At 35.1% G+C, this 25,840-nt stretch overlaps 2 protein-coding genes across 2 annotated transcripts in view; one reads left to right on the top strand and one right to left on the bottom strand.

The window, feature by feature from the left end:
* LOC129253739 (valacyclovir hydrolase-like) overlaps positions 1–3,452 on the top strand; it is a 57,650-nt gene extending 54,198 nt beyond the window's left edge. The window contains exon 9 of the mRNA XM_064095733.1: positions 1,018–3,452. Coding sequence (XP_063951803.1) covers positions 1,018–1,123 — 106 coding nt within the window. The 3' untranslated portion in view covers positions 1,124–3,452. The remainder of the gene's footprint in view (positions 1–1,017) is intronic.
* Positions 3,453–3,459: 7 nt separating this feature from the next.
* Positions 3,460–25,840, bottom strand: part of LOC129255110 (tonsoku-like protein) — a 30,113-nt gene continuing 7,732 nt past the window's right edge. Inside the window, exons 5-22 of the mRNA XM_064095503.1 lie at positions 25,549–25,720; positions 24,469–24,583; positions 23,764–23,909; positions 22,471–22,623; positions 21,207–21,332; positions 19,934–20,159; positions 19,192–19,253; positions 17,382–17,471; positions 16,695–16,931; positions 16,110–16,230; positions 14,278–15,571; positions 13,168–13,321; positions 12,276–12,354; positions 10,531–10,892; positions 9,999–10,170; positions 9,082–9,260; positions 8,647–8,717; positions 3,460–8,260 (exon numbers count right to left, since the gene is read on the bottom strand). Of these exons, the coding sequence (XP_063951573.1) occupies positions 7,873–8,260; positions 8,647–8,717; positions 9,082–9,260; positions 9,999–10,170; positions 10,531–10,892; positions 12,276–12,354; positions 13,168–13,321; positions 14,278–15,571; positions 16,110–16,230; positions 16,695–16,931; positions 17,382–17,471; positions 19,192–19,253; positions 19,934–20,159; positions 21,207–21,332; positions 22,471–22,623; positions 23,764–23,909; positions 24,469–24,583; positions 25,549–25,720 (4,147 nt within the window). The 3' untranslated portion in view covers positions 3,460–7,872. The remainder of the gene's footprint in view (positions 8,261–8,646; positions 8,718–9,081; positions 9,261–9,998; positions 10,171–10,530; positions 10,893–12,275; positions 12,355–13,167; positions 13,322–14,277; positions 15,572–16,109; positions 16,231–16,694; positions 16,932–17,381; positions 17,472–19,191; positions 19,254–19,933; positions 20,160–21,206; positions 21,333–22,470; positions 22,624–23,763; positions 23,910–24,468; positions 24,584–25,548; positions 25,721–25,840) is intronic.

Below are 25,840 nucleotides of genomic sequence, written 5' to 3'. Positions count from 1 at the left end.
TTTGCAGAAAAAAATGGCGCTGAAAACTATTCAGTCTCAAATGGATGGAAACCTACAACTCTCCACTAGCTTTTTTTGTGATTTCTTTTTTTGGCTCTTATTGGGCCTAAATTGCTATGCCAGGAAAAGTTGTTACACATAATTTTAATGCAGATAGAATTGGAAAGCTGCGCCAAATAAGAAGAAAATAAAATATGGTAAAAAGTATTCAAAAGCTTTAGATTTCATCAATCCAAGCTTGCAGGAAAGATATTTATGACATCTTTTTGTGGTAGAAGTGAAGAAATTGACATACATAATCTGAAAAGGAGAAAAAAATCATCAATTTTGTGTGTGTACGAACCTATGGAGTCACAACGCTTTTAACACAACATGACGTCACAGTTTCTAGGTTGGTGAAAACCACGTACAAGATAGCCCATTTTCAGAGCCCGACAATTGGAGCTATTCTTGAGCAAATTAATCAGCTGGTAAGCCGTGAAAAAATGTTTGGTCTTTTTGTTATCTTATTTACATTTATGAATTCCATGTGTGTCTTTTTCTTTTTCTATTGTTTTGTTTTATATTTTGAACATGTTATTATAAATGTATATATTTAAGAAACATTTTATGTAAATTTTATTACCTTTGGGAATAACCCTGATAGGCCTTTGGACTTTGTCAATTCCCACCACATTATGATTTCGAACTAAATATGTTTCATTTTAATGTTTTTATTGAATATATCTATCTGCATATGAATTTGTACTTGTGTTTTTAATCAGATGTGGAAATAAATTTGAATTGAAAAAAAATGCATAAAGCTTGCATTTCTGTGTTAGGTAGTATTGACCTATACCTATTGACTGGTATATGATTGGTCAATTTTACTTTCGGGTCTGGTCTGGGTCTTTAATAGTGACAATTTTATGTTGGTAGTCTGACATGCAGGTTGACCTGTTGTTTTATTAATCTATTTCCTATCTCATTTGTTGGCTGGTTTTTAACATGTGTTTGAATGATTTCCTCTTTGTACAGATTGATAAGATGGCCAAAGGCAAAGCACAACCTTCACCTCAGATATGCAGATGAGTTCAACAAAGAGGCAGAACAATTCCTGACTGAAACACAGTCTAACCTATAGTACACATCAGAATATTATACTTCTCAATCTGGGTTCATTTATAAATATATATATTTTATATGTAGTGTTGAGTCATATTTACTGTTTAAAACCATATTTCCAAGCCATAACAGATTTAGAGAGCTGAGTATCAAAATTCATTTTATCTTTCAGTGGTAAAAGCTTACCACAAATGCAGGTACTTTTGTTAGTTCGCAGCACATTACTAGTCTTTCGCATCAGACATATTGCGGATGTTTCATATAACGGCATCAGACTCGTAAAAGCAAAAACAAAATCTGTAGAGTCAGCCTAGATTATAGGCTAGCATTGTTTAGGCTTTTACCATGCATTTAAGCTCTTGTGCACATATGCAGCTGTGTGAGCTACGCACATAGCGCAAATTTCCAGGGTTTTGGTAGGGTCCAATTAAGCAATAATCAGGTAATAATATCAATCAAATTTAGTAAAGTGAGCTGCACTAATTGTTTTTTGCCATTCACCTACTACCGAACTCTTAGTTGGTTTTTAGTTGCTTTGTTGCAATGCTCAATCAAAATCAAGGATTTTTTTTACTACAGTAAATTTATGCAGTGAGGGCCAGAAGAGATTTCAAATGTATAAGATTTACAAAGCAAATATTTTGCAATTATGCTAGATATATATACCAAAAAATAATTACCACCCTATGGAGTGGAATTTCCATATATTGAGATTTGTAAATATAAATTGCCTCCTGTTTGTATGACTATACGTATCATGACAATATATGAAGCATGAAAGTATATGAAGAGCAGGGACCAGCAATAGTATTGTTATGTTACTGTATTTTAATATTTCTACCAACCATTGGATTGCCTTTTCTAAGTACCTATCTGGCTATGAAGGACAAACTTAACTCATGATTCTGTTATAATTCTGAAATAAGTGCCTATATAATGTTCTTCACAGGGATATCAACTCTCTTAACATCATTATAAGCCTTTACACTCCATCAAAGCTATACAAGATGCATTGCAGTAAAATTGTAATTAAATGCAATTCCAAATGTCATGTGCAAAGTGTTTTTAAGCAACAAGAAATATCACTTAAGTTTATTAATACCATTGCCCTATGGCATTACCATGGTAAAGCAGCTTTGAAGACATTTAAAAAAACGAATCTTGCATGTCTTTACCCTAAGGTGAGCACTAGCTAAAACTGGGGAAGTAGTTTGAGACACAAGTTTTCCTGAATTTTTAACTATGATATGTGGTTACCATGGCAACATAATTTCTGACAAATGCAAAAAATGTGACTTGTACATTTTTACCTCAAGGCCAATGTGAGAATTAGTTGAAAACTGATGAAGTAGTTCCAATCACAAGATTTTTACCTAATTTTTGCTATATAACATATTGTTACCATGGCAACATGATTTCTGACACAAAAAAAATATGTGTCTTGCATATCTTTAACCCTAATTTCATGAAAATTTGTTTAAAATTTAAGTAGTTTGATGCGCAAGATTTGCAACAGACCGCCCAACCTGCTCAATTGTATGTTGATTCATAATCCTATGATTTGGCAGGGGTATTATTAGAAATGGAATATTGTGACTTGTGTTTGATTTTTGTCAGTTCATTTTGCAATATGGTCTTACAAACTACAAAGAGTTACGATTGGTCCCATCTATGGACGGCCAGTATTTTCGCTGCGCGAAATTTTTTTGATCGCGCCGCTCTCTGACTTTTTACTTCCAAGTCTTGCAAATCTATTTAGACCACATTTGCGACTGTTCGGAAATCATGCAACATTTTGTAAGTGCATGTCAGACAAAAAAATTCTCAAAAACGTGATTTTGTGTACAAAGTCAATGCAAATTTTTTTTTTTTCAATCAGAAATCTCAAAATAGGCGATACTTTTTCCAAATTGGAGGTATTGCTGACTTTTGTAGGCCATTTGTTTAAGTTTGAAGGCTACTTTTAGTGCGAAAAACAATTACCGGTATACTGTATGTAAAAGACTTTCTCAATATCTTGATGTACATGTAGGTAGGAAATTGATTTTAAAACTTCTTGGATATTTTTTGTGGCAAATCTTGGGTCAACTTTAGAAAAGATGGTCACCCCAAAGCATTCAATTTGGGAATTCAGGATGTCATGAGGGTGAAATTCACCATCACCCTCATTTATTTCCTATCTTGCTGTTTTAAATACCTTTTTTTTTTTAAGTTGACCAAATTTGTGTGATCTAAAAGATTTGACTTTTGCAAAGTTACCTGTATTTGTTATTACGGTTAATGAGTTGTATGAATAATGGTCATTTGTGAGTTCAGCATTAATTCAATAAAGTGAAATGAAATTTCAATTAACTATTTCAATTATAAAATTGTGTTTTTATTGGACATTTAGTTCACAACAATACATACACATTATATAATGTATAAAACAGTAATAAAATTATATTTTTGGTGAATCCAAGCGGGCATGGACTGGAAATTATTGGTATAATAATTACAAAATACAAAGATGAATGAATCATGTAGTGATTATCAAGGGATATTGAACGTTTTATACAATCCATGAAAATATGTCACGTCGATAGGGATATTTTCTATATAGACAATTTTCTGTGGATTATGATGCTTATGAATATAGCAATATGACATTTTTCCTTTCAATTTCCATTGTTTTGATTCAAAACAGTTCAATCTAAGCCTTGGTGAAAGATAGATGACTTATAAAATTTTTTGACATGAACTTTGACCATTCCATGTATATGCTACATTGATGAATTCTAAATTCATATGAATAAATCATCCAATGTTTTACAAAATAGCCTAGCTTGCATAACAATATATCTTTGGTAAACTAGTAAGACTTCTCTGACCAAACATTCTTTTCTTGAAATAAAATGCTGAAATAGCTAATGAATCTAGTGAGAAAAAGAAACTTCGTAACAACCCCTAGAGAAAAACTGTATGATGTACGGCTGTCACAAATGACAGGAAGTGAAAACACTCCCTGGTATTGTATTAATCCCTAATGAAAAGTCCATTGGAGAGGAAGTACAACAGTCTGTCATCTATTTGCTTACCTCAGTGCATCCACTAAAAAAAGTCTGATAAAAGTCAGCAATCATCTAATGGTATTATTTACAGCTTTCAATTCATTGAATTCAGCTTAAGTTTCTCATACAAATAATCTGTCCTATTTTCTTTGAAAATTAGCCAAATACCCTCAAATTCCACTTCATTAAAATTAATATCCTGAAAAGAAGGTACGATTTCAATACATGCATTATTTCTGTGATCTATACAAAATTATACCTTATTATACTTATGATACATTTCAGAGGTAATTTGTGTGTTGGAATTTGTGTATTTACAAATATGTAATTTCAAGGTGTTAATATATTCAAAATAGCAATATATATCTATTGAAAGTCATTATTATTGAAATCCCCATTTCAAATTCTGATTCTTAATGTTTGACACTTTACTTAAAGGATAAGTCCAACTCGAACAAAGTTGATTTGATAGGTCCATGATTTGATTAAGTGGAATGCCTCTGGCAGTCTCGCCTGCATTCCGCAATTCAATATAGCAGCAGAGCTGACTTTAAAACAACTGACATGAATAATTATTCACAAAAACACCATTCATATGCTAATGAGATACTATTGTTCATTGACCATGGGACCCAAGTCCTGTGCAAGACATTCAGCACAACCTCCATCCAGATACTTCATACCCGAAGAATACAAACTTTGAAGAGGAGGTACTCAATACTGGGAAATCGAATTGGGATATAAGTGGATTCATTTTGATTGTCCTGTTTTTATTAATGATACTATTTTGTATCAAAATTTGGGTTTCAATTTCCTTTAACCTTGGTTAAGATTTCAATGTCGATTCCCTATATGGTCTAAGTGCATTGACCCTAAATATTTGACCTTGGTCATGTGACCTGAAACTCAAGCAACCTTTTTTTTTATACTTGATTACCCTTATGTCTGATTTTCATGAGATATTTCCATATACTTCCTTAGTTATGATGATACATGTATTTCAAAAACTTAACCTTGGTTAAGAATTCAATGTTGACAATGCCGCCATTGCTGTTGATAAAAGCGGCGCCTATAGGTCTCGCTCTGCTATGCATGCGAGACATAGAAAAATCAAACAAGCATAATGCTGACAAATTTTGTCAAAACTTATTTTTCAATAAACATGGTGAAATAAGAGAGTTGATGATGTCACATAACATTTATTTTTTTTATTTAATTGTATGAATTACCCAATATTTCAATGTTGAAGAGATTTGACAATAAGGAAGCCCTTCATTGAATCACGAGAGGTTACAAAAATGGTAATTCAACATGTTTATGAAGCAATAAAAATTTTGCATCACAATATGAGGGTAAAAACAAAATACAAATAAATAAAAAAGAAATTGTAAGTGTGGGTGACATCATCTGTTCAATCACTTGCATACGGATAGGATATAAATACAACCATTTTGTAAAATTAAGCAATACTTTTAAAATGTCGTAACTTTCTCATTTTACATCTGACTTTTGACAAAATTGTCAGTGTCATGCTTGTTTTATTTTTCTATGTTAAGTCAAGTAAAAAAAAATTTGGGAGGTGGACCTGCCCTTTAATTAATTGTAAGAGCTTATATACTAAGTATTAAGTGCCTTTATAACATAATTGTCATTGTTGTGTTAAAAAACATTAACAATCATTCAACAACTTTAACTGAAAGAAAAGTGAATACATTGCAACATCAGTGAATCTGCACCTCATATAGCTACATTGAAAAAGTATCAGATGACAAAGATCTTCAAATGTACATGTATGCATACTTTTTCAAGAAAGATATTTTGATTACACTAGATATGCCTTCAGGTTGCCAAAGAAGGCTATGTATGCAAATAAGATTGATTCAAAGTATTGTCCATTTGTTAATAATAGGTTCAAGTTTTGACTCCTCATCACAAGATCTTCAGAAAAGAAACCCCCATTATTAATCACCTTAGTAAACCAGTTCAATGTGTGGAAGTATAATGCTATGAATAAAGAAGATCATAAGGTCAACATAAAATATCTATTGCGGAAATTGTTTACGGTACACCATGCATAAAGTCCTAGAGGGGCTGAGATAAGAAAAGTGGATAGAAACCAATGGAAAAGCGAGAAAGTGGAGATTTGAATGTAGTTCCTGCTACTACTCAATTCGCTGACAGCCAGCCTTCTCTCACCTACTCAATCCTTCTACCCAAGCCTGTCTACTCCTTTTGGTTTAAAGCCCTTTTAAGGACGGATTTGGAAAATTTTCAAATCTCCACTTTCTTGCCTTTCATTCCCATTTCTATCCACTTTTTCTCGTCTCAGTCCTTCCAGGACTTTACACATAGTGTACCATAAACCACTACACGATTGTTTAACCACCATGCAAACCTTCAAACATCATCTAATGAAATATCTAGAGAAAGTGACCACTTTTATATCATAAACTAAAATAAGCCAGTGTGTCAAGTTTCATCGCAATCACCCAGTGGACAGCTAAGGCCATGTCTTCTCAGGCGTCAAAATAGTAATAGACCAATAACCCTAATTCTCCTGGGGGGCCATAATGGCCCCCCCCCCCTTGACAATTTTCGTGATATATCTGCTGCGCAAAATTTTTTGACCTCGACGCTTACTGACTTTTTACTTTCAAGTCTCGCGCAAATTTTGAGACCAAATTTGTGACGCCCGGGTACGCGATTACGACATTACGCAACATTATGTAAGTGCATGTCAGACCCCAAAATTGCTCATAAACGTGAATTCATGTACAAATCCAATGCAGATTGTGTATTAGCCAAAATTCATAAATGTATAATTATTTTTAGTTTTACTAATTAAACTTAATTAATTTTGCCTTGTTTATGACCAGAATTAAATCTGGAACGATTTCCATCAAAAAAAACAAAAAGTAAAAAAAAAAATACATAAGAAATAAAAAAAAACAATAAAATACATAAGAAATCGGTTTGGTACCAGAATTTTGTTCATTCACAATTGTTAGGAATGCTATAAAGAATGTTTTCACCAAAAAATAGCATTCTAGGTGCTTTATTTAGTGAATCAGAGCAAAAAGTATGATTTCATGAATAAATTAGCATAATTAATTCATATAAAATAAAAATATATGAATTCAGTGAAATTTACCAATGTAACTGCGTAGATTACGTCATTCTCTACCATCATGCAAATTTTTGTTGTGATCGCGCAATCCGCGGCTGAGATCTTAAGGGGGGGCCATAATGCCCCCCCCCCCCCCCCCCCGGGAATGACAAGAATCAAAATACCTCGGGAGATTTAGGGTTAATAACCTTAACACATGTAAGGAGATTAAATTGACCATCAATGCAATATCCAATGACAAAAAAAAAACAGTCCATGAATAAGGTGATACTCAAGGATTGAATAATAGAGCTGATAGAATTTACATACGTTTGTACATATTCAGCTCTCTGGATGAGACAAATTCAATCTAATGCACTCAGATATACATTTATACTGATTTCAATTTGATTCAAGAATGTGTTACATTGTATTTGTGTTCTTTGCTATGCCAAATAAAATACTGACAATAATAGTGTGTCAGCTTGATCTAAAACACCTGGAAGACAATTCTCTTTTTAGAAGTCAGTGTGTGATATTTACACCATACTTGCAATCCAACATAAGTGCATGTGATACTCATTCATTAAGCATCACAAATTGTTTCATTCATCATGATTTGGTACAAAAGAAAATGCATCTTTTTGCATCAATATGATGGCCAGCTTGCAACCCATGAGCAACGTTCCATATGTTCATCAAAATCTCTTTATCCACTTTATTAAGTTCTGTCCCACACAGCCTCAGCTCTGCTAACCCTGCTCTGGGGTCATCCATCTCATGACCTTTGACATGGGAGGGGTCAGGTAGAAGCTTAGTGAATGCATCCAGGAGGAGGGTATCTAATGGAGACTGGATGAGGCAACCAGAGAGGTCAAACTTAGAGATAGAGATGGAGTCATGGACCATGGAGAGGAGGAGATCACTTACAGCGATGGATGAAAGTCGAGGGTTGGCTGATAGGTTTAAATTCTTCCAGTGCTTAGTGCTGGGCTGGAGTCTATTTAGAAGCAGGAGAAAGGAATACGAAAGATGATACTTCAGATAGATCTAATAAGAAATTTATCCTAAATACATGAAATTTGAATTTCATTATTCTCAAACATGCATTCATGCAATTTTTTCCACATTGCTGTTTATAAATGTTAACATTTCTTTCTTCAAGAAAAGTAACATACATGAAGAGTAAATACAAGGTCTATAGGGTACAAAGAATTTCAATTATTAAAATATAATAATGCAAGTAAATTACTTTGACAGTCACATATGTACTAGGTCCACCTCTTGTGTGGCTAAAGTGCAGATTTTGCCTATATACTGAAAGTAATGATGAAGTGTACAATACACTGCTTTTATCAATTCAATGAAAGTTTGTTCCCTACTTACTGTTTTAAGCAATCAACATCTACATCTGAAAGATAGCAACCTGATAGATGAAGGTTGTCAAGCACTGGCTCCTGAAACAGAATAATCAAATAAAGGTCAAAGTCATAGTCTTGTTATTGTTTACAATGTATTTCATTGAGAATTACAAATTCAAACCTTCAGGGTAGTTCATGCATCAAATGCACAAGGATATAAACATAGTTAAATAATTCCAAGTGTGTGATCTGAGATACTGTATTTGTCATTCAATCACATCTGTATGTATAATATTTTATACACAAAGTCCCAAGTATTTACTTCTCTCCTGGACAGTATTCTCTATTTTTTTCTCACTATTTTTCATTAACAACTGGCATACGGTACTGATACCATTTGCATATGATTGGCAGATAGCACTTCATATGTGAGAAAAATCATTGATCGTTGAGAAAATACCTCTGAGAAGTATTTGACAAGATGTCTAGCGATGTGTATTCCATCACTCCGAGATGAGATGACATTGGAAAGATCTAGATGCTGAAGAACCTTGGTTGAGAGACATCCTAGCAGTAGCTCAACCCCAGTGGAACCCAACATGTTATGTGAGATGAGTAGGGTGTGCAAAGACAATGCTCCTAAAAATAGAAATGATGAATAATATAGTCTTAATAGACAGAAATGGTCCCATGAAGCATAATCATCATGCATTCAACACTTAAACTTCCATAGCATCAAATAACTTGGATCAACTTATATTATTCAAATAAGTTCCAGTAAAATCAAGCTCCATTTACAGATGTTAAAGACAGTCTAAAAGGTGTTCATGCCAAAACTCTGATATGCAAACAGTATTTTGAAAAGTCTATTCATTAATAATCCCGCACCAACAAGTAATTCATTTTGTAGAGAAGTACAAATATTCATATCGAAAAAAAAATTCTGAAGGCTTTACCAATATACAAATAAGGTCCATCATACATGTATACTACTAAGTGTGAGAGTTTAAAACTCTGGTGTACAAAAAAACCTAATAAATATAAAACACTGGTTTGAAAAATCCTGTTAAATGTGGACGTTTGTGTAATTGATATCTGAATTCAAAACTATTTTGACTGGAAATTAGGACAGTTTCTCCTTCATGAATCTTGCAAAGGTGTTGGCTATGGTCATATATACTTCTTTTATTCCTTTAAAGTTCAAAAGCTTGAGGCTGGTTTCCTTTTTGCAAATCACCGTATCAAATGTGAATATAAGTTCACAGCTTTTGCATTGTCATTCCATTGCACAAATGACCAGGTTGCCATAGTGGTTAATCTTTATGAAACAGGCCTTAGATCTCAAACATATATAAACAAAGAGACTGTGAAGAATACCTTGGAAAGCCTCCACAAGTTTATGGCGATGGAGTTGAAAGAACTTTGCTGTCAGATCACAAGACCTCAAGGACATGGTTGTCAACAGAGGACAGTGTTTAACTATCATTGCTAAGGATAAGGCACTGGAGTCTGTGAGGTAGTTGTAGCTCAAGTCCAGCTCTTCTAATAGCTGTGAAATAAAATGTACAAATACATATATTCAACACTTGCCTACAAAAAAAAAAAAAATCATGAAAATTTCTCCTATTTTGTCTATCAATCGCTCACTCATACCAAGTTTAACAAGAAGCAAGAATAGCTGTTGGTCACGTGGCACAATTGGAGACCATGCACATTATAAAAGGGGTCTCATATATAGAGCTTAGATAATCCTGTTTATTGAGGCAGGTATTCAACCTAAAAACAAGTTTTTTTTTACAGCTTCCTGCATAAGACATGTTAAAAAATGTACCTATGATTTACATGTGGTATGTACATTGTGAAAAAGTTTGTGCTCTTTCTTCAATTCATAAGAGGTTTGTTGACTGACCTGAAGAGGTTTACTTCCTTCCATCATAACCCCAAAACCATCCCCTGCAGGGCCCCTTGGCCCATCCAAGACATCTGCAATGGATCTTAACCCTTCATAGGTCAGTCCACAGCAGGAGAGGTCAACTCGGGTCAAATTAGGAAGAGTCTTGAGAGCTGCGGCCAGCTGAGATGAGCAGTCATCATCAAGGCGATTCCCAGGGAGAAGAAGAACACGGAGGGAGTACTGGCATTGGAGGGCGGACATGAGAGGTAGTAGGGGTGTAGGATGGATGTAGAGGTTGGACAGATCAAGGGTCGCATTGTGTTGAGACTGCTGGCTTTGGTAGGACTGAAGTCTTTGCACAAGAGTAGTGTTCTCTTCTATGTGAATAAAATGAAAATTCATAATAAAGTAATGAGGTTACATTAACTTTCCCTTCTTTTAACCCTAAATCTCCCGGGGTATTTTGATTCTTGTTATTCCCGGGGGGGGGGGGGGGGGGGCCATTATGGCCCCCCCTAAGATCTCAGCCGCGGATTGCGCGATCACAACGAAAATTTGCATGATGGTAGAGAATGACGTAATTTACGCAGTTTCATTGGTAAATTTCACTGAATTCATATATTTTTATTTTATATGAATTAATTATGCTAATTTATTTATGAAATCATACTTTTTGCTCTGATTCACAAAATAAAGCTCCTAGAATGCTATTTTTTGGTGAAAATATTCTTTATAGCATTCCTAACAATTGTGAATGAAAAAAATTCTGGTAACAAGGCCGATTTCTTATGTATTTTATTGTTTTTTTTAATTTCTTATGTATTTCTTTGTTTTTTTACTTTTTGTTATTTTATTGTTTTTTTGATGGAAATCGTTCCAGACTTAATTCTGATCATAAACAAGGCAAAATTGATTAAGTTTAATCAGTAAAAGTAGAAATAATGATACATTTATGAATTTTGGTTAATACACAATCTGCATTGGATTTGTACATGAAATCACGTTTATGAGCAATTTGGGGTCTGACATGCTCTTACATAATGTTGCGTAATGTCGTAACCGCGTACCCAGGCGTCACAAATTTGGTCTCAGAATTTGCGCAAGACTCGAAAGTAAAAAGTCAGTGAGCGACGAGGTCAAAAAATTTTGCGCAGCAGATATATCGCGAAAATTGTCGAGGAGGGGCCATTATGCCCCCCCACCCCGGGAGAATTAGGGTTAAAGGATAAGTCCACCCAAACAAAGGTTGATTTGATTAAACGAGAAAAATCAAAAAAGCAGAACACTGTAAATTTTCATCGATATTGGTTGATGATACTGATACTGGTGCTCACAGCTTTTTGAGGAATTACTTCCTGCCGGTACCCATTTACCTCACCTGGGTTGAGTGCAGCACAATGTGATTAAATTTCTTGCTGAAGGAAAACACGCCATGGCTTGAACCCACATCCTACAGATTGAATGACGAAAGTCTTAACCACTAGACCAACCACAATGCATTTTGCATAGGCCCAAAATGATAGCAATACAGCAGGACCATGCTGTCAGTGAACTAGTTAAATCTGTCTACCTCCTTCTTACTATTCCATTATATAATTCTGCTTAGGAACAAGCGAACATCAAATAAATTTGTCCTATTTGGACAAGTGTTTCTGACAATTCACATCAATGATGGTGTATCATCTTTGTTCTTGAATACATGTACATGAATTTAAATTATTAAGACTACTTATTCACTTTGTTATAAATATGCAACATACCAGTTTTTGTCCTCTCACAGGACTTTCTGTAGCGCTCAGTCAGTGGAGGAAGATCCCATGAATCTACCCTTCCTACAACCTAACATATCAAAAAGAAATTTTAAAAAATATGATCCCTAAAAAATAGTAACCAATAAAGGTATCATAAAATAGATGAAAATTCATTAAGTTAGCTGTTCTTTGCGTTGCTCAATTGTAGAACTGCAAACCTTGTGCAAGCCCAAAAAAAAAAATCATAATGGCAAAAAACAGAGAAATTTCCAACAAAAAAAGGAATGTGTCAACTTGAACCTTAAAACCACATGCAATATACATCCAATGTAAAAAATATGTATGCAGTGATGAGTCATTCAATGCAACATGAAGAAAACACACATTTTTGAGACGCAATAAAAAAAATCCTTCGCAATCACCACAATGTTGTAGAGGAGATGACCGTCATCATAAAGATTGTTTTCTTTAAGGGGCATGATCGAAGATCGCAAAAGTGATTGCGTGACAATGATTTTTACCAAGAAGTAAATCATGAAAAGTTACTGGCCCGACAGATTGTTGCTGGTTTAGTACCGTCCAACGTACCGGCGCTAGTGTCGCGCGCTGACATACACCACACAATAACTACATACATTATTTAAAAAAAAAAAAAACATAATTTGAAAAGAAAAACCACAATGCCGTAATTTTTATGAAGAAACATAATGATTACTGCAAAAAAAGTAATGGTAAGCTGCTCTGAAATTGTTAATACATATCATTGGCAAACAACTGACGTAAAAAGATAGCATGACTTTTCATTTCATTTCAGTAAATATACATATACATCTTACATTGCTCAACTGCTAATAGGAAAGCACCAATTGCAATGATAAGTGTCAAGAAATAGATAACTTACCATTTCATTGTTGTTGAGTAAATCTACAACTGAGTCTTCAGGAGAAAATAGTGCTCCCTCTGGAGTGCAAAGAGATAGCTTTGGTCTCAATCCACACTGAGAGTAGTAGCGGGAAGATGATTGCTCTGATAACCATTGCATACTTGGACGATCCCTAATTATTATACAAGACATTATTACAGCATTTATTACTCTGGGCGAATGGGCCTCATTGCAAAAAAGTTACTATAATTCAAATATAGTAACTTTGTCATCAATGATCACTACCATAGAAACAAGGCTCACTACTAACAGAAAGGTTACTTTTTTATTACGTTTCTATGCAACTATTGTAATAGATTTTGAGGAATGATCAGAACATCTGAAAGTGATTAGGTATGAAACTAATATGTACCCATGGTGCGCACATACACAGTGTCTAGTTCAGAACCCCATCATTTCAATATGATATGCCTGGAGATTCAGAAGAGACCAACATCTACACAAAGCCCTGTATACTGAAGAGTACAATATGTTGTGTCAGTGCATGAACGCCCTTAACACCACACTTTCATGCATCGAATGCACGCAAAAATTCTCTTAGTTAGCGCACTTAAGTGCATTGCGTAAGGGCTTTCTTGCACCAAGACAACAAATATATCTGATCATACAACTATTTTTTTCATGAAGAAGGACAAGGGATAATATTCAAGTGGGTTTGGGGCAATGTCAACCCAAAATGGACAAAAGAGCCCTGGAAAATCCCAATACACTGCAATGTTAAAGCTTAACCAATAACTTACAGTAGGCAGTGTCTGGTAAGGACTGCAATGATTACTCTGAAATAAATCACATAACTTACTTGCTTATAAGTTATATATATTTTTTCATTATACTCATAAAAGAGCTTTTATTTGTAGAGCCCCCAACATAATTGTCTGCCTTTCTTATCAATGCTTAAGGCAAGCCCCTTGAAAGTTTATAAAACATAAACACAAACAACAACAAAAAAGCCACAACTTATTGCAAAGTACATCAAGCTTCTAAATTCTGTTAGAAAAATATATCATAACCATCTACTCCTAATCCGCCTTTTTTAAAGAGTTTTTTTCACATGCATAGTGCTCTTACCTCAAATTTACAGGAATAAGGAGAAGTTTGTCTTGGATCTTGACCTGTACACGCATCATTGATGAGGGCCCAGGTAAAAGAGGGCGCTGTTCATTTGCCAAATTAGGGGACGTACTTGATGGCTGGTAACTCCCAGTAGGTGTCACAGTTCTACTGCTCTGTGTTTGTGTTGGAATATCCTCTATTACAAAATCATTATCATCAGTTGAGTCAAAAGCAGTCTGAAGCAAAGAGCTATCTGATAGACTTCTTGCTGACGCAGTTCTCTCTACAGATACCCCTAGATTTGTTAATTTAGCTTGTTTAGGTTTAGACTTCCTGCTCAGTGATCTAGAGGACTTGGAAGAAGCCTGTGAACTGGAAGGTCTCTGCTCACTGGTTGGCACTGATAAATCCAGGCTCAGTCTTTCACTTCGGTCTGAGGACATGTTCCTGAAGGTTCCCTCGATATCTACCCGTTGGCGTTTGCGAGACTGAGGTGGCACATCTTCTACTAACCAATCATCACCACCAGTATAACTCTCTTCGGGAACTAAAGCACTATTGATATCACTTCTCCTCCCCTTACTGACCTCAAATGGTGTTTCAGTCATTCTTGTAGCTGCACTTCCAACCCCTTGAATTACATCCTTGTATGTCTTTCTAGCAGTCGAAGCACTATCTATGTTAACCGAGCGGTCAATATGTAAATAAGAAGCTGGTATATCATCTTCATCACTTTCATCGACATCACTGAATGTATTTGTCCTAAAACGTGTGTCTTTCACTGATACTTTCCCAGAACTACCATGTTCATCATTATTCTCCTTGGTTAATGGTGAAACTCTGCCTACACTGCCCATGTTAGCACCTAGATCTATCTCTGGCAAGGAATCTTCATCATCATATCTCCTCTGCCTAACTGATTTGTCTTTATGACCTTTCCTGTCCGTCATATCCTCATCCTCACCTTCACTCATCAACTCTACATCATCAGTTGTATCACTTCCATCTTCACTATCACTACCCAGAGACATTGCTGCATTTCTCCTCGAAGCCACACCTACAGATCGACCTTCAAGCCTCTTCCCTTCCTCTCTTTCCCTATGTAGCACATGCTTCCGTTTCTTTCCTAGCATGTACTGACTGTCACGTCCATGCCTCTGAGACGGAGAGACTTTCCGAGATGTTTCAAACACCTTTTGTTGAGATGCCTGGCTTGATCCTTCTTCCCTGTCAAAGACGTCACTATTCAACAAAAGTGACTCTGCTGATGCTTTCCTTGATGTTTGAACATTATTGTTTGAAAGGTTACCTGCAAAAATTATCATGGACAAGAAGACACACGAAATAAAAGGTCAAAATTGATCATTCACAAATATCTTATATCCAAAATCTATTAGATATCATGCATTAATGCTTGCAACAACTTGAATCAGCCACATTAAAGGACACTGAAAGTGGAGGAAATTATCAAAGCAATAACTTGTCTCCAAACATCCATGCAACCTCAAGTCAGATTCTTGATGAAATTTGAACCTAATATAGCATAGATGTAAAACGTTCCTTATCTATCCACACCCAGATGAAACTGGACTTGAACTCACTTGGATAATTCACATCTGGGTCTTGTTTTATTAAAATGAAAGAGAGTTCTTGAGCAAATATGCCATAAATTAATGAATAACATAATTTCAGTAGCTTGGAACAATGACTTGTAACTTGTCTTGCCATTATTAGAATTTTAAAGTAACATAACCCTTGCCTCAAGGAAACACAAAAAGATGCAACTAGTTATCTCGATAGAATAACACAAAATATCATGTGTGACATCAAATAACATTTCCACTTACCTGTTTTGATGCCCTCTCTGAGCATTCTCGCAACCAGAAAGCATTCTTCTCTTGTATCCGTATCAATCTCATTGGTGTAGGCCTCTAGCCATATCTTTAAAGCATTTAGAGGTGTCTTGCCCTACATAGCAGTAAGATCAACATTCAAATACAATGCCCAAGTTACAACTCAAATATAACATTCAATAGTATTGAGTAGTATTACTGATTGCAAATCTATTGGGATAATAATTAAGATAATATAGTAAAGGTTGATTAGGTAGGAATGACTCTAGTTATGGATTTGTGAAGATTGCTATGATCACATGTTTATGATTCATCTCACGTCAGTTGCATAAAAAGTGTAATAAAATTAGCATATCTGAACAAGACATTAAATGCAGCAGTTTATATCAATGGTAATAATTTCATTCGTTCAATATTCAGAATGAAGATGCACACAATTTCAAATAGGGTATTGATTATTTAGATGGCCAAATTGTTTGAAGGAGCAAAGCACAACTGCATGATGTGTTATATTTTTGCTTGGATGTGTGGGCATTTTTTTTTTCAACACAGAGATTATAAAGAATGTCATAGACTCACAGAATCATCTCTAGCATCAGTATTAGCCCCTCTCTCTATGAGTAACCTAGCGACTGGCCAGTTCCCACAATTCACTGCATCATGAAGTGGAGTCACACCTTCACACCTGTCTCCGCCCCGATCATTGATATCAGCACCACTGGTCAAGAGAATGTCAACGATGTCCGAGTAACCATAGTTACAAGCTTCATGCAATGGGGTCCAGCCACAGTAATCTCTGGGATTCAGAGGATGTCCCTAGAAAGAAACAAAGAAAGTAGTTTTTCTTCCGAACCAAGATGGGTTTAAAGCCTAGAAGAATTAAAAACTCTGCTTCATTTTAGTATTTACACAAAAAGCATATCAATATACCTAGTATACAATTATCATTTTCAAGTCAATGTAACACACACTCGTATTCTACAGTATGATTACACTTGAACCTTGAATAATTAATCCCTTTTGCAGCTCATTCTAGAAACTAAACTGTGATGGGTTACAAGTGCAGCCAATGGCCGACAGTGATGTTAGAGGTAAAATGTGGAAGGTGCAAGTACAATAATTATACATGTATTATAATCATGCTGTGCATACAAACAATTTGAATGCCTACTATCTTTGCAAGATGTCTTGTATCATTGTTGAAAGCGAAACATATCTCCCACCAGTATATATCGTATACAACACAACATATACTCTTGCTCTCACCTGTTCAATTAGCTTCTTGACTTGTTTCAGGTTTCCTGCAATACATGCCCTATGTAGCAACGACTCACCCTTTTCATTCAACTTTGAAAACTGGACAAGATAAATAGAGCAATGTAGGAAGTTAGTAACATATATCGTTGTGTCGGTGCAGGAACGCCCGTAGCGCCACACTTTTGTGCATTCCATGTGCGCAGAAACGCCCTAAGTTGCACGCTCTGGGCATTGCGTAAGGGCGTTTCTGCACCGATGGGGTGCGCGTAAGTGTGATGTTAAGGGCGTTCCTGCACCGACACGATGATATGTAGACCATGCATTCATCGTATCAAATCACAAAGTCTATCATCCAGGGATGCCACTAGGTGTCCTCCAAAAATACTGAAACTTATCGCGGGCCGGGACAGTGTCCAAGAAAGAAAAAAATTTAGGGGGGTCCACCTTAAATTTTGGGATGGACACAGGTAAAAAATTGGACAAGCAAAAAAAAAGAAAAAAAAATTAGGAGGGGGGAGGACCAAGTGGCTTCTTACCTTGTTGTGATCGATGACTTTAAAGTCAATTAGGTTTAAAAAACTGACGGTAGTTAGTTGTGTGTTTCTCATACTCATAAAACGCTAGACCAAAAGCTTCAGTCTCTGTATTTTGGTTGTTCAGCTGAACCCCGTTTGCTCCACTCACCAATACATAGACTGAAGAGTTGTTGGCCAGCACATAAAGACAACGTATCAACTCCCTGGGTTCCGTATCAGCATGCAGCAGTAACGTTAGATCTAACATTCGGCGGAAACCCGATTTTCGGATCGTTTTCGGTACATAAAATGTCACATTATAAAAAAATAATTACATCCAAACTTACGAGAAAATATATAAAATTTAGAAACATCGTACCTTAGACCGCAGTTACCGCTAATTCCTTTCAAATGATGATAAAAACTTAGTCATCCACGATTCCTTCGTTGGTCATCGTAAGTTGCCATCTTGGAAGACGTCATCATCTTTACAGACGTATTTACCAGTCGCTATTATACAGCGATTCGTGCCGCTGCTTTGCGCTTGTCTATGTGCGTGCGTTCGGAACTTGTCGCTCGCATTGATTGGCCAGGATTTATTCTAATAGGAAAGCCTCGATAAAAGCATTATAACTCAATGAACTTAGTGGAAAGTGCGCGCGTTATCTCTCACTCGGTCGATCGACATGCATGAGAGAGAGGGGGAAAAGGGAGGACTTTCCGGTTTTTTAATACACAGAAAACAGGAAAAGTCGAAAATACGGAAATAAGACAGATAGCAGAGAAAAAGCCGAAATTCCGTATAAAGACGGAAAAGTGGCATCCCTGATCATCTAATATTCAATATCCAAGATACATTATTCTATATTAGTATGAACAGAAATGCTCATAATGGAATCTAAAAGAAACAAAGCACTAAAAAACATTTTATTTTTAACCCCAGTGGCATTCACACAGAGTGTAAATGCAGTATACATTCCTTTAACTATGATTACATAACCCCGCATTGGGTGATATAATTTAGCTGGAATTGATTCCAGACTAAACAAATATTTTATTCCATATTATTCAATGGAATTCTATACCTGTTTTTTCTATTTCACAAAGACAATGAATCAATAATTTTATTCAAATTCAGTTTATACTCGTATCATCTTTTCCCCCTAATTCATTTATAATTTTTTTCTAGACACATTTTCATTGCAGGATTAATATAAGGTGCACAAATCAAATGTGTTGGCAACAAGAATTTCATAAATGTGTGAACTAAAATAGATCTGAGAACAACTGATTAATTTTCTAACCTTGTTTCTCCTGACCCGCTCTGAGGCAGAAGGACGATCATATTCCTCGTCAGAACCAGAATCTAGAATTAAAAGATACAATACCAGTAACCACCAAAGACCTAATATAGCATCACACATCTTATGTAATAATAATAGCTGTACGACTAGTAGCAGCAGCAGCAATAATAATAATAATCATCATCATCATAATAATCATCATAATCAGAATCATTGTAGTAGTAATAATAGTTTTTGTATGCTGCAAATCACATAATATGGAAGTGTTATGGTGTAGCAGTTCTGACTCTTGCCTTGTAATCAGAGGGTTGTGTGTTTGAAACCCACAGCGCCCTAGCATGCTTTAGCAAGGAGTCAATCCACACTTTGCCGCTCTCCACCTAGAAGTTAAATGGGTACCCGGTAGGATGCGAAAGCCTATGTCTTTGAACTCTTGTTAGAATGCTCCCCAGGGAGTGGAGAAAGTACATCCATTGGGTGCGGGCATACCAGGATCTGATGACTGGGGTAATAATAAGTACAAGTAAAGCACTTAGAAACGCAAAGTGAGTTGGCACCCATCCCTTGGTACAGTCTCATGTTGAATTGAAAATATTTTGTGTATGTGTAACATGTTTGTATTCTAAAACATTAGTGCCACATAATACTTCATTCCTCAATTATAAAGAAAGGGCTAAATCAGGGAAAATATCGATTTTGAAAGCATGCTCAAGTCTATAAAATATCTGAAAATTTATTCTACCTGAATCCGACAGATCATCAAGGACAATATCCAAGGATTGACCAAGTTGCTCAGAGTCTTCCTTTTGACTATCTCCCTGATTATCATCATCACTGACCTCCTGATCATCATCAGAAGCGATGTTGTGTTCTTCCCTTAGGTTTTTTAGCATCTTCTGGGTCGGTCTCAGAAGATGCTCAATGTTGTGTTTCTGTAAAACACCCAGCTGAGACCTCAATGCTTGAATCTAGGAGGAGATCACATCCATAAAGAGATTGATAGATACACTTGTATGCTTTTCACACTATGCAAATTTTGCTTAACCCTGGGAAATAGGTGGGGCTAAGGGGGGGGGGGCGGTCTTTGCCCCACCAATTTCCTGGGGTTAAGCTTAGCCCACTTCGGTTTCAGATGTTTTACCAAAGTAGGCTAGCACAGGAAATAGTATGGTAATATCTGGCCCTGCTAAAAAGCAGGGTTAGCACGCTGTGGTGCTAAGAGCTGAAGTCTTAAACCAAACCCAGCTAAGGAAAAGTGGGCTAAGCAATAAACCAATCACAGACAATGTGGTGGAAAGTCATGAATATATGGTGCCATGGTCCATGCACGCTAAGATTCTGTTTCCTCTCGGTCTACCCATGGACCTATGAAAGATAGACATTCATCAGTTATTTAATGAATTCACTGACATGTGACTGTCTTAACAGACTCTATGCGCAGAATATGATAAATCACTTAATGAATTCACTGACATGTGACTGTCCTAACAGACTCTATGCGCAGAAGATGATAAATCACTTAAAGCAGTTCTGTTTTATCTTTGGTAATCTTAGTTCCAAGTGTTTTATTTGAGAAAATGTCTGCATATTTCAAGGTAGTGGCTATGTTGTGATTGATTGTTAATTATTTATAATGATAATCCCATTTTTTCAAAATTTCCTCCTAATGTTCCATAGATACATGGCTCATATCGTGTAGAGATCGCTTATCTCTTAATGTTATTGAGATCATTATGTGCGTGCGGATTTGTGCAGATCAAACAATAACAAATTTTATGTCACAAAATTGTATGCTTCTCAATTATGCTGCTCCAATTCTAAAGCATGTTGATTGAAAAGCATTTTTTGACACAGGACATCAGCCAACAAACCAAAACGAGGAGAGCTGTGCCTTTGTAAATAATCATATATGCCTTGGTAGTCGCTATTGTCAAATGTATATATATATATTTGACACTAGCGACTACCAACAATCTCTAATATCCAATATCAGACAACATATATTTTCAACATACCTGTAACTGAGGATGATCAGCCCTTTTAGCCAGCTCCAAAGCTTTACTATAGGATTCTTGTATGACCTCCAGGCTTTCACCTGCCTTCTCTTGCATATCAGCTACATTCAACCATGTCTTGGTTTCCTTATAATATAAAATTAAAAAGTGCATGTATAATGTATCACTAAAACATAAATTCTTGAAGTAAGACTATTTTAAATCAGCATATTCTGAAAGAGTTGCCTATCAACCAACAATATGTTTGAAATACAGAATAATCACATTAATTTATCAACAGTTTTAGATCTTTGAGTTTTACAATTTCAAAAACTTTAAAGGTAAGAGACAGTAGTTGCAGCAATCAATTATTTCATGAGAAATTCTTAAATGACGATTAATTGTCAAAAAATTATCATACATCTAGATCTGGTACATTGTATAAACTTATCTTCGTAAGAGCGTGAAATCTTAGCTCAAAATCGATAATTCTTATGATCACCAACACAGAAAAGTGGGACAAAGGTGGGCCATATGTGGGAAATAATATTGCTTTAAAAAAAGTTTAAAAACCCTGACATTTGATGGAATTCTGTGCTTATTTTGCTCATTTCTCAGCAGTTACACATTTTCTTCCAATGCTATTTGGCATCTATTTTTTATTTATACATACAAACACTTTGGTGGTTATTTAATTGGATTCTGTTCGAACTCATTTTGAGATCGTTACCACAACTGGTATTTATTTTTAATTATAAAATATAAGCACAATGCCATGAAAAAGTTCATCCTACACAGTTTGGACAGTGCTTTTACTTGTTTTAGAAGTATATGTTAATCCTTAAAGCAGATACAAACCAAAAGCACCATCTCGAGTCCTCAACTACTCATACCTGGCCAGTTTCCTGACCCATAATGTTTGTGTAGTCTAGTAATATAGACCCACTTGAATGATAACATGCTAATTAACTACTCAATACATTTATACCGCAATAATTATGTTACCAAGTAGCAAAACAATTACTTTTCCTCTAAAAACATTTTAGTTTCTCTACACAAATACATTTATAGGTCAATATATTCTCTATAGTATTAGTAGATATCTGAAAAGGTTATTTTAAGACTATGTATTTATAACACACAGTCAATGAGAGACCACACACAGTTCACTCCCCCTTTAAATGGTATAAACTGACACCTCATCAGAATATGAGTGCCCTATCTACAGGGCTGTGATGAGTAGCATGACCCCTGTACCAAGAGTGACCTGGCAGTGATGAATTACCTCTTTCAGATTTCCCCTTCTCAGTTTCAGCTCTTCATTGTACATCTCAATTGCTTCTCTAAATTGGCTAATATCTGCATAAGTAGCAGCCAGCGACACATAGATTGAGGCTTGTTCCTTAAATGGCTTTCCCAGTTCTTTTGCACAATGTAGCTAAAAGAGTTGAAAATGAGAAATAGTTTAAAAGCACGTTCAAGGTGTGTCCAACATAACAAACATGCTTTTCATGAATGAGTAGGCATAAGAAGGTGACCAAGGAAATGTTTTACATGATTGAGTTTAGCATGACAATCATGTGACTAAAAAGTGAATCATGGGAAAATAAGTGTGTATATATAACATGTGCATCTCACTATCTCATTCATTATATCGATATTTAAGATTAAGAATTTTGCATCAAGGTAGGAAATTTAACAATTTTTGGTCAACTTGAAAATTTCATAACATTTTCTTTCACATAGTATATGTATATATACATGTACATAGGGAATTTAATGGTTTTTGCTGTCGTCATTCACAAATTCAAAACATTAAAAAAAATAACACAACTGTAATGTATAGTATACAGCATAATGTACATATACAGTAATTGCCACCATAAATGATGAGTGCCTTTAAAGGAAAATGAAATCCAAAATCAAATACAACATACTATTATTGATAAGTATAGGACAATCAAAATGAATCCACTTATACCCCAATCTGATTTCCCAGTATTGAGTACCACCTCTTCAAAGTTGGGCTCCTTCAGGTTCAAAGTCTATGGATAGAGATCGCCATTTTAGCGGGGTCAATTCAAAATTGTGAGTTTTATTGGTTTTTTTTTTTTTTATTTGGGGGGGGGGGGGGCAAAATGTAATATATATCAGGCAGTTGAGAGATGTAGTTCTTCGCTGATGTCACAATTTTGAACTAACTCTGCAAAAATGGTGATCTCCATCCAGAGACTTTGAACCTGAAGTAACACATCTTTTAAAAGGTGGTACTCCATACTGGGAAATCTGATCGGGGGGAAATTGGATTCATTCAGATTATCCTATACTTATCAATGATATTATGTGTTATCAGATTTTGGGTTTCATTTTCCTTTATAAGAAAATTTAGGTATAACAGCCAATACACAAAACGTTAATGCATCAAACATATTTATTTTAAGAATTGATCAGATGAATTGCATAAACATTCAAAATAGTATATTGTGCATCCTTAATAGTTGAAGTAAAGGATGATACTCTAGCAGGCATGGGTGATAGATCTATCAAACCTATAGCAAACAAAGGGCACCCAACTTACCTGTTTCTTATAGAATTCAATAGCTCTTTTAAAGCTATCCACCTTACAGCACAGATCACCAAGAGCTTCTAAGATTGGAAATTGAGACTCTTGATCATTGGGTGAAAGGCCTTCCAGCTTGACTTGTAAATTCACACATCGAATAGCTACAGGTTGAAAAAGAAAAGTTCAGTATACAACTAAAGCACATATTTTAATGTTGAATACTCAGAGGGAAATAATATCCATTACCTGAACTATATAATAATGATTTCATGTTACAAGCAATGCAGGCATCTTCCAAGATGTTTGTTTCATGTTCATTCTATAACATAAGGTTTACTAAAACTTTTGAAAAAAAACATATCAATATCTCTATAAATCATGTATTATGAACATCTTTATTCAATATTTTGAAATCTTTTTGTTTACAATCAGCTGCTTGTTTTCAAATTATTGTATCCAAATACTATGAAACAAATACAAGACCAAGTTTTTAAAGTAAAAGGATTATTTATAAACAGATGTTCATGCAAAATATTTATTTGACTAATTGTCATTTAATCCATGATATCTCAACTCAGGAATTACTACTGCATCCTCTAATTCTCGTAGTATCCACAGTTCAAATTTTCATTTGATTAAAGCATCAATCAGTTCTTGAAGTCTCTGGGTAAACACAGAAGAACAAATAAATGTCTAGCTAAACAATTTTATGTTTATTACCAATTTGTAGTATTCTAATAATATTCTCCCTCTCGTCTGATTGTTGACCACCTAGCTTGTACGCTTTCTTCAGGCTACGCTTAGCGGCAGTGAAGTCACCGAGCTGAAAAAATACCTGGAAAATGAGTTTAAAAAATAAGTTTATAAAACATGACCAAGTTTCGGATAAAAAATGGGGAAGCAAATGTACGCCTTACAAATCAAGGTTTTGGCACAGTTATCACTTTTTTATAGCTAGGATTGTTAATGAATTCCAAAAGAAACATTTTTAAATGCCAACTCTTGACTTTTTCAAAATAAAAAATAAATAAAAAAAAGTTGTGCAAAAATTGTTATGTGAATATTTTTAGTAGTTCAATATCCAAATAGATATTGGAGATTGGGCTAATGTTACATGTAGAGCATAATCAGCCAGTTTCCAACATTTTAAAATGATCAATTTTTCCACTTCTAGGTGATCACAGTGCCTTATAAGAATGCAAAACCAACTTAAACATGTAAATTTAGAACTAAAGAGAAAGCTGAATATTATTTTTAACAAATAAAAATCAATATGTTTATCCATATAACAATTTGGACTAAAATCTGCTGAAGTGTAATCAAGGGGAAGTCTTCCTTCTGACATGGCACTTTGTATAATCATGATAGCAAAGCCAAAAATGAAGCACACTGAAGACCACAAACACAAATAAGCATATGTCGGACCATACATCATCATTGCTTGGAAATAGACTCATGATGCAGGTGGAATGCAATGCTTACTTTATCCATTTCTCAGCAATTACAATTTTTTTACCATAATCATGTGGCACATATTTTTATTCAGTATACAAACATTTGGTTAGTCACTAGATTCTATGAAACTCACTTTGAGATAATTACCACAACTGTAATTTAAGTTTAAAAGTTAACAGTTATATTACCCACAAAATTTGTGATACAAGGTCTTGCCACCTCAGCTTCAATACATGTAAGTTTCCTGCAATCAATAATATTTTGATAAAAGAAATACTGGCAGCAGCAAAAACAATTACTTCTAATATTTTGAAGGAATCTCATGCCATTATCTATAAAACTTACATTTGCAGATGCACATAAGCACTGGCTCTCCAGCTCCTTGCTTTTCATCTTCTTGGCAACCATTAAAGCATTTTCCATTGAACGACCAGCCTTAGTGTAGACCCCTGACCGTTGGAAGACATCACCTAATGATAGATGGCATCTGAAGAGGTCCTCTAGTAGTTTGTGCTTTCTTAATTCAAAACACAAAAAAATAAAAATAAACATTTATGTGCTTGCCATAGGTGTACAAATCTAGGAACCAAGTTTAACGTCACTATCTGAAAGACAATGGCCTGAATGCGCAAAGGTG

This window comes from Lytechinus pictus, chromosome 2 (genome assembly GCF_037042905.1).
Source record: "Lytechinus pictus isolate F3 Inbred chromosome 2, Lp3.0, whole genome shotgun sequence".
Lineage (NCBI taxonomy): Eukaryota > Metazoa > Echinodermata > Echinoidea > Temnopleuroida > Toxopneustidae > Lytechinus > Lytechinus pictus.
The sequence above is the reverse complement of the archived record's forward strand: the minus strand, read 5'-3'. Positions and strand labels throughout refer to the sequence as shown.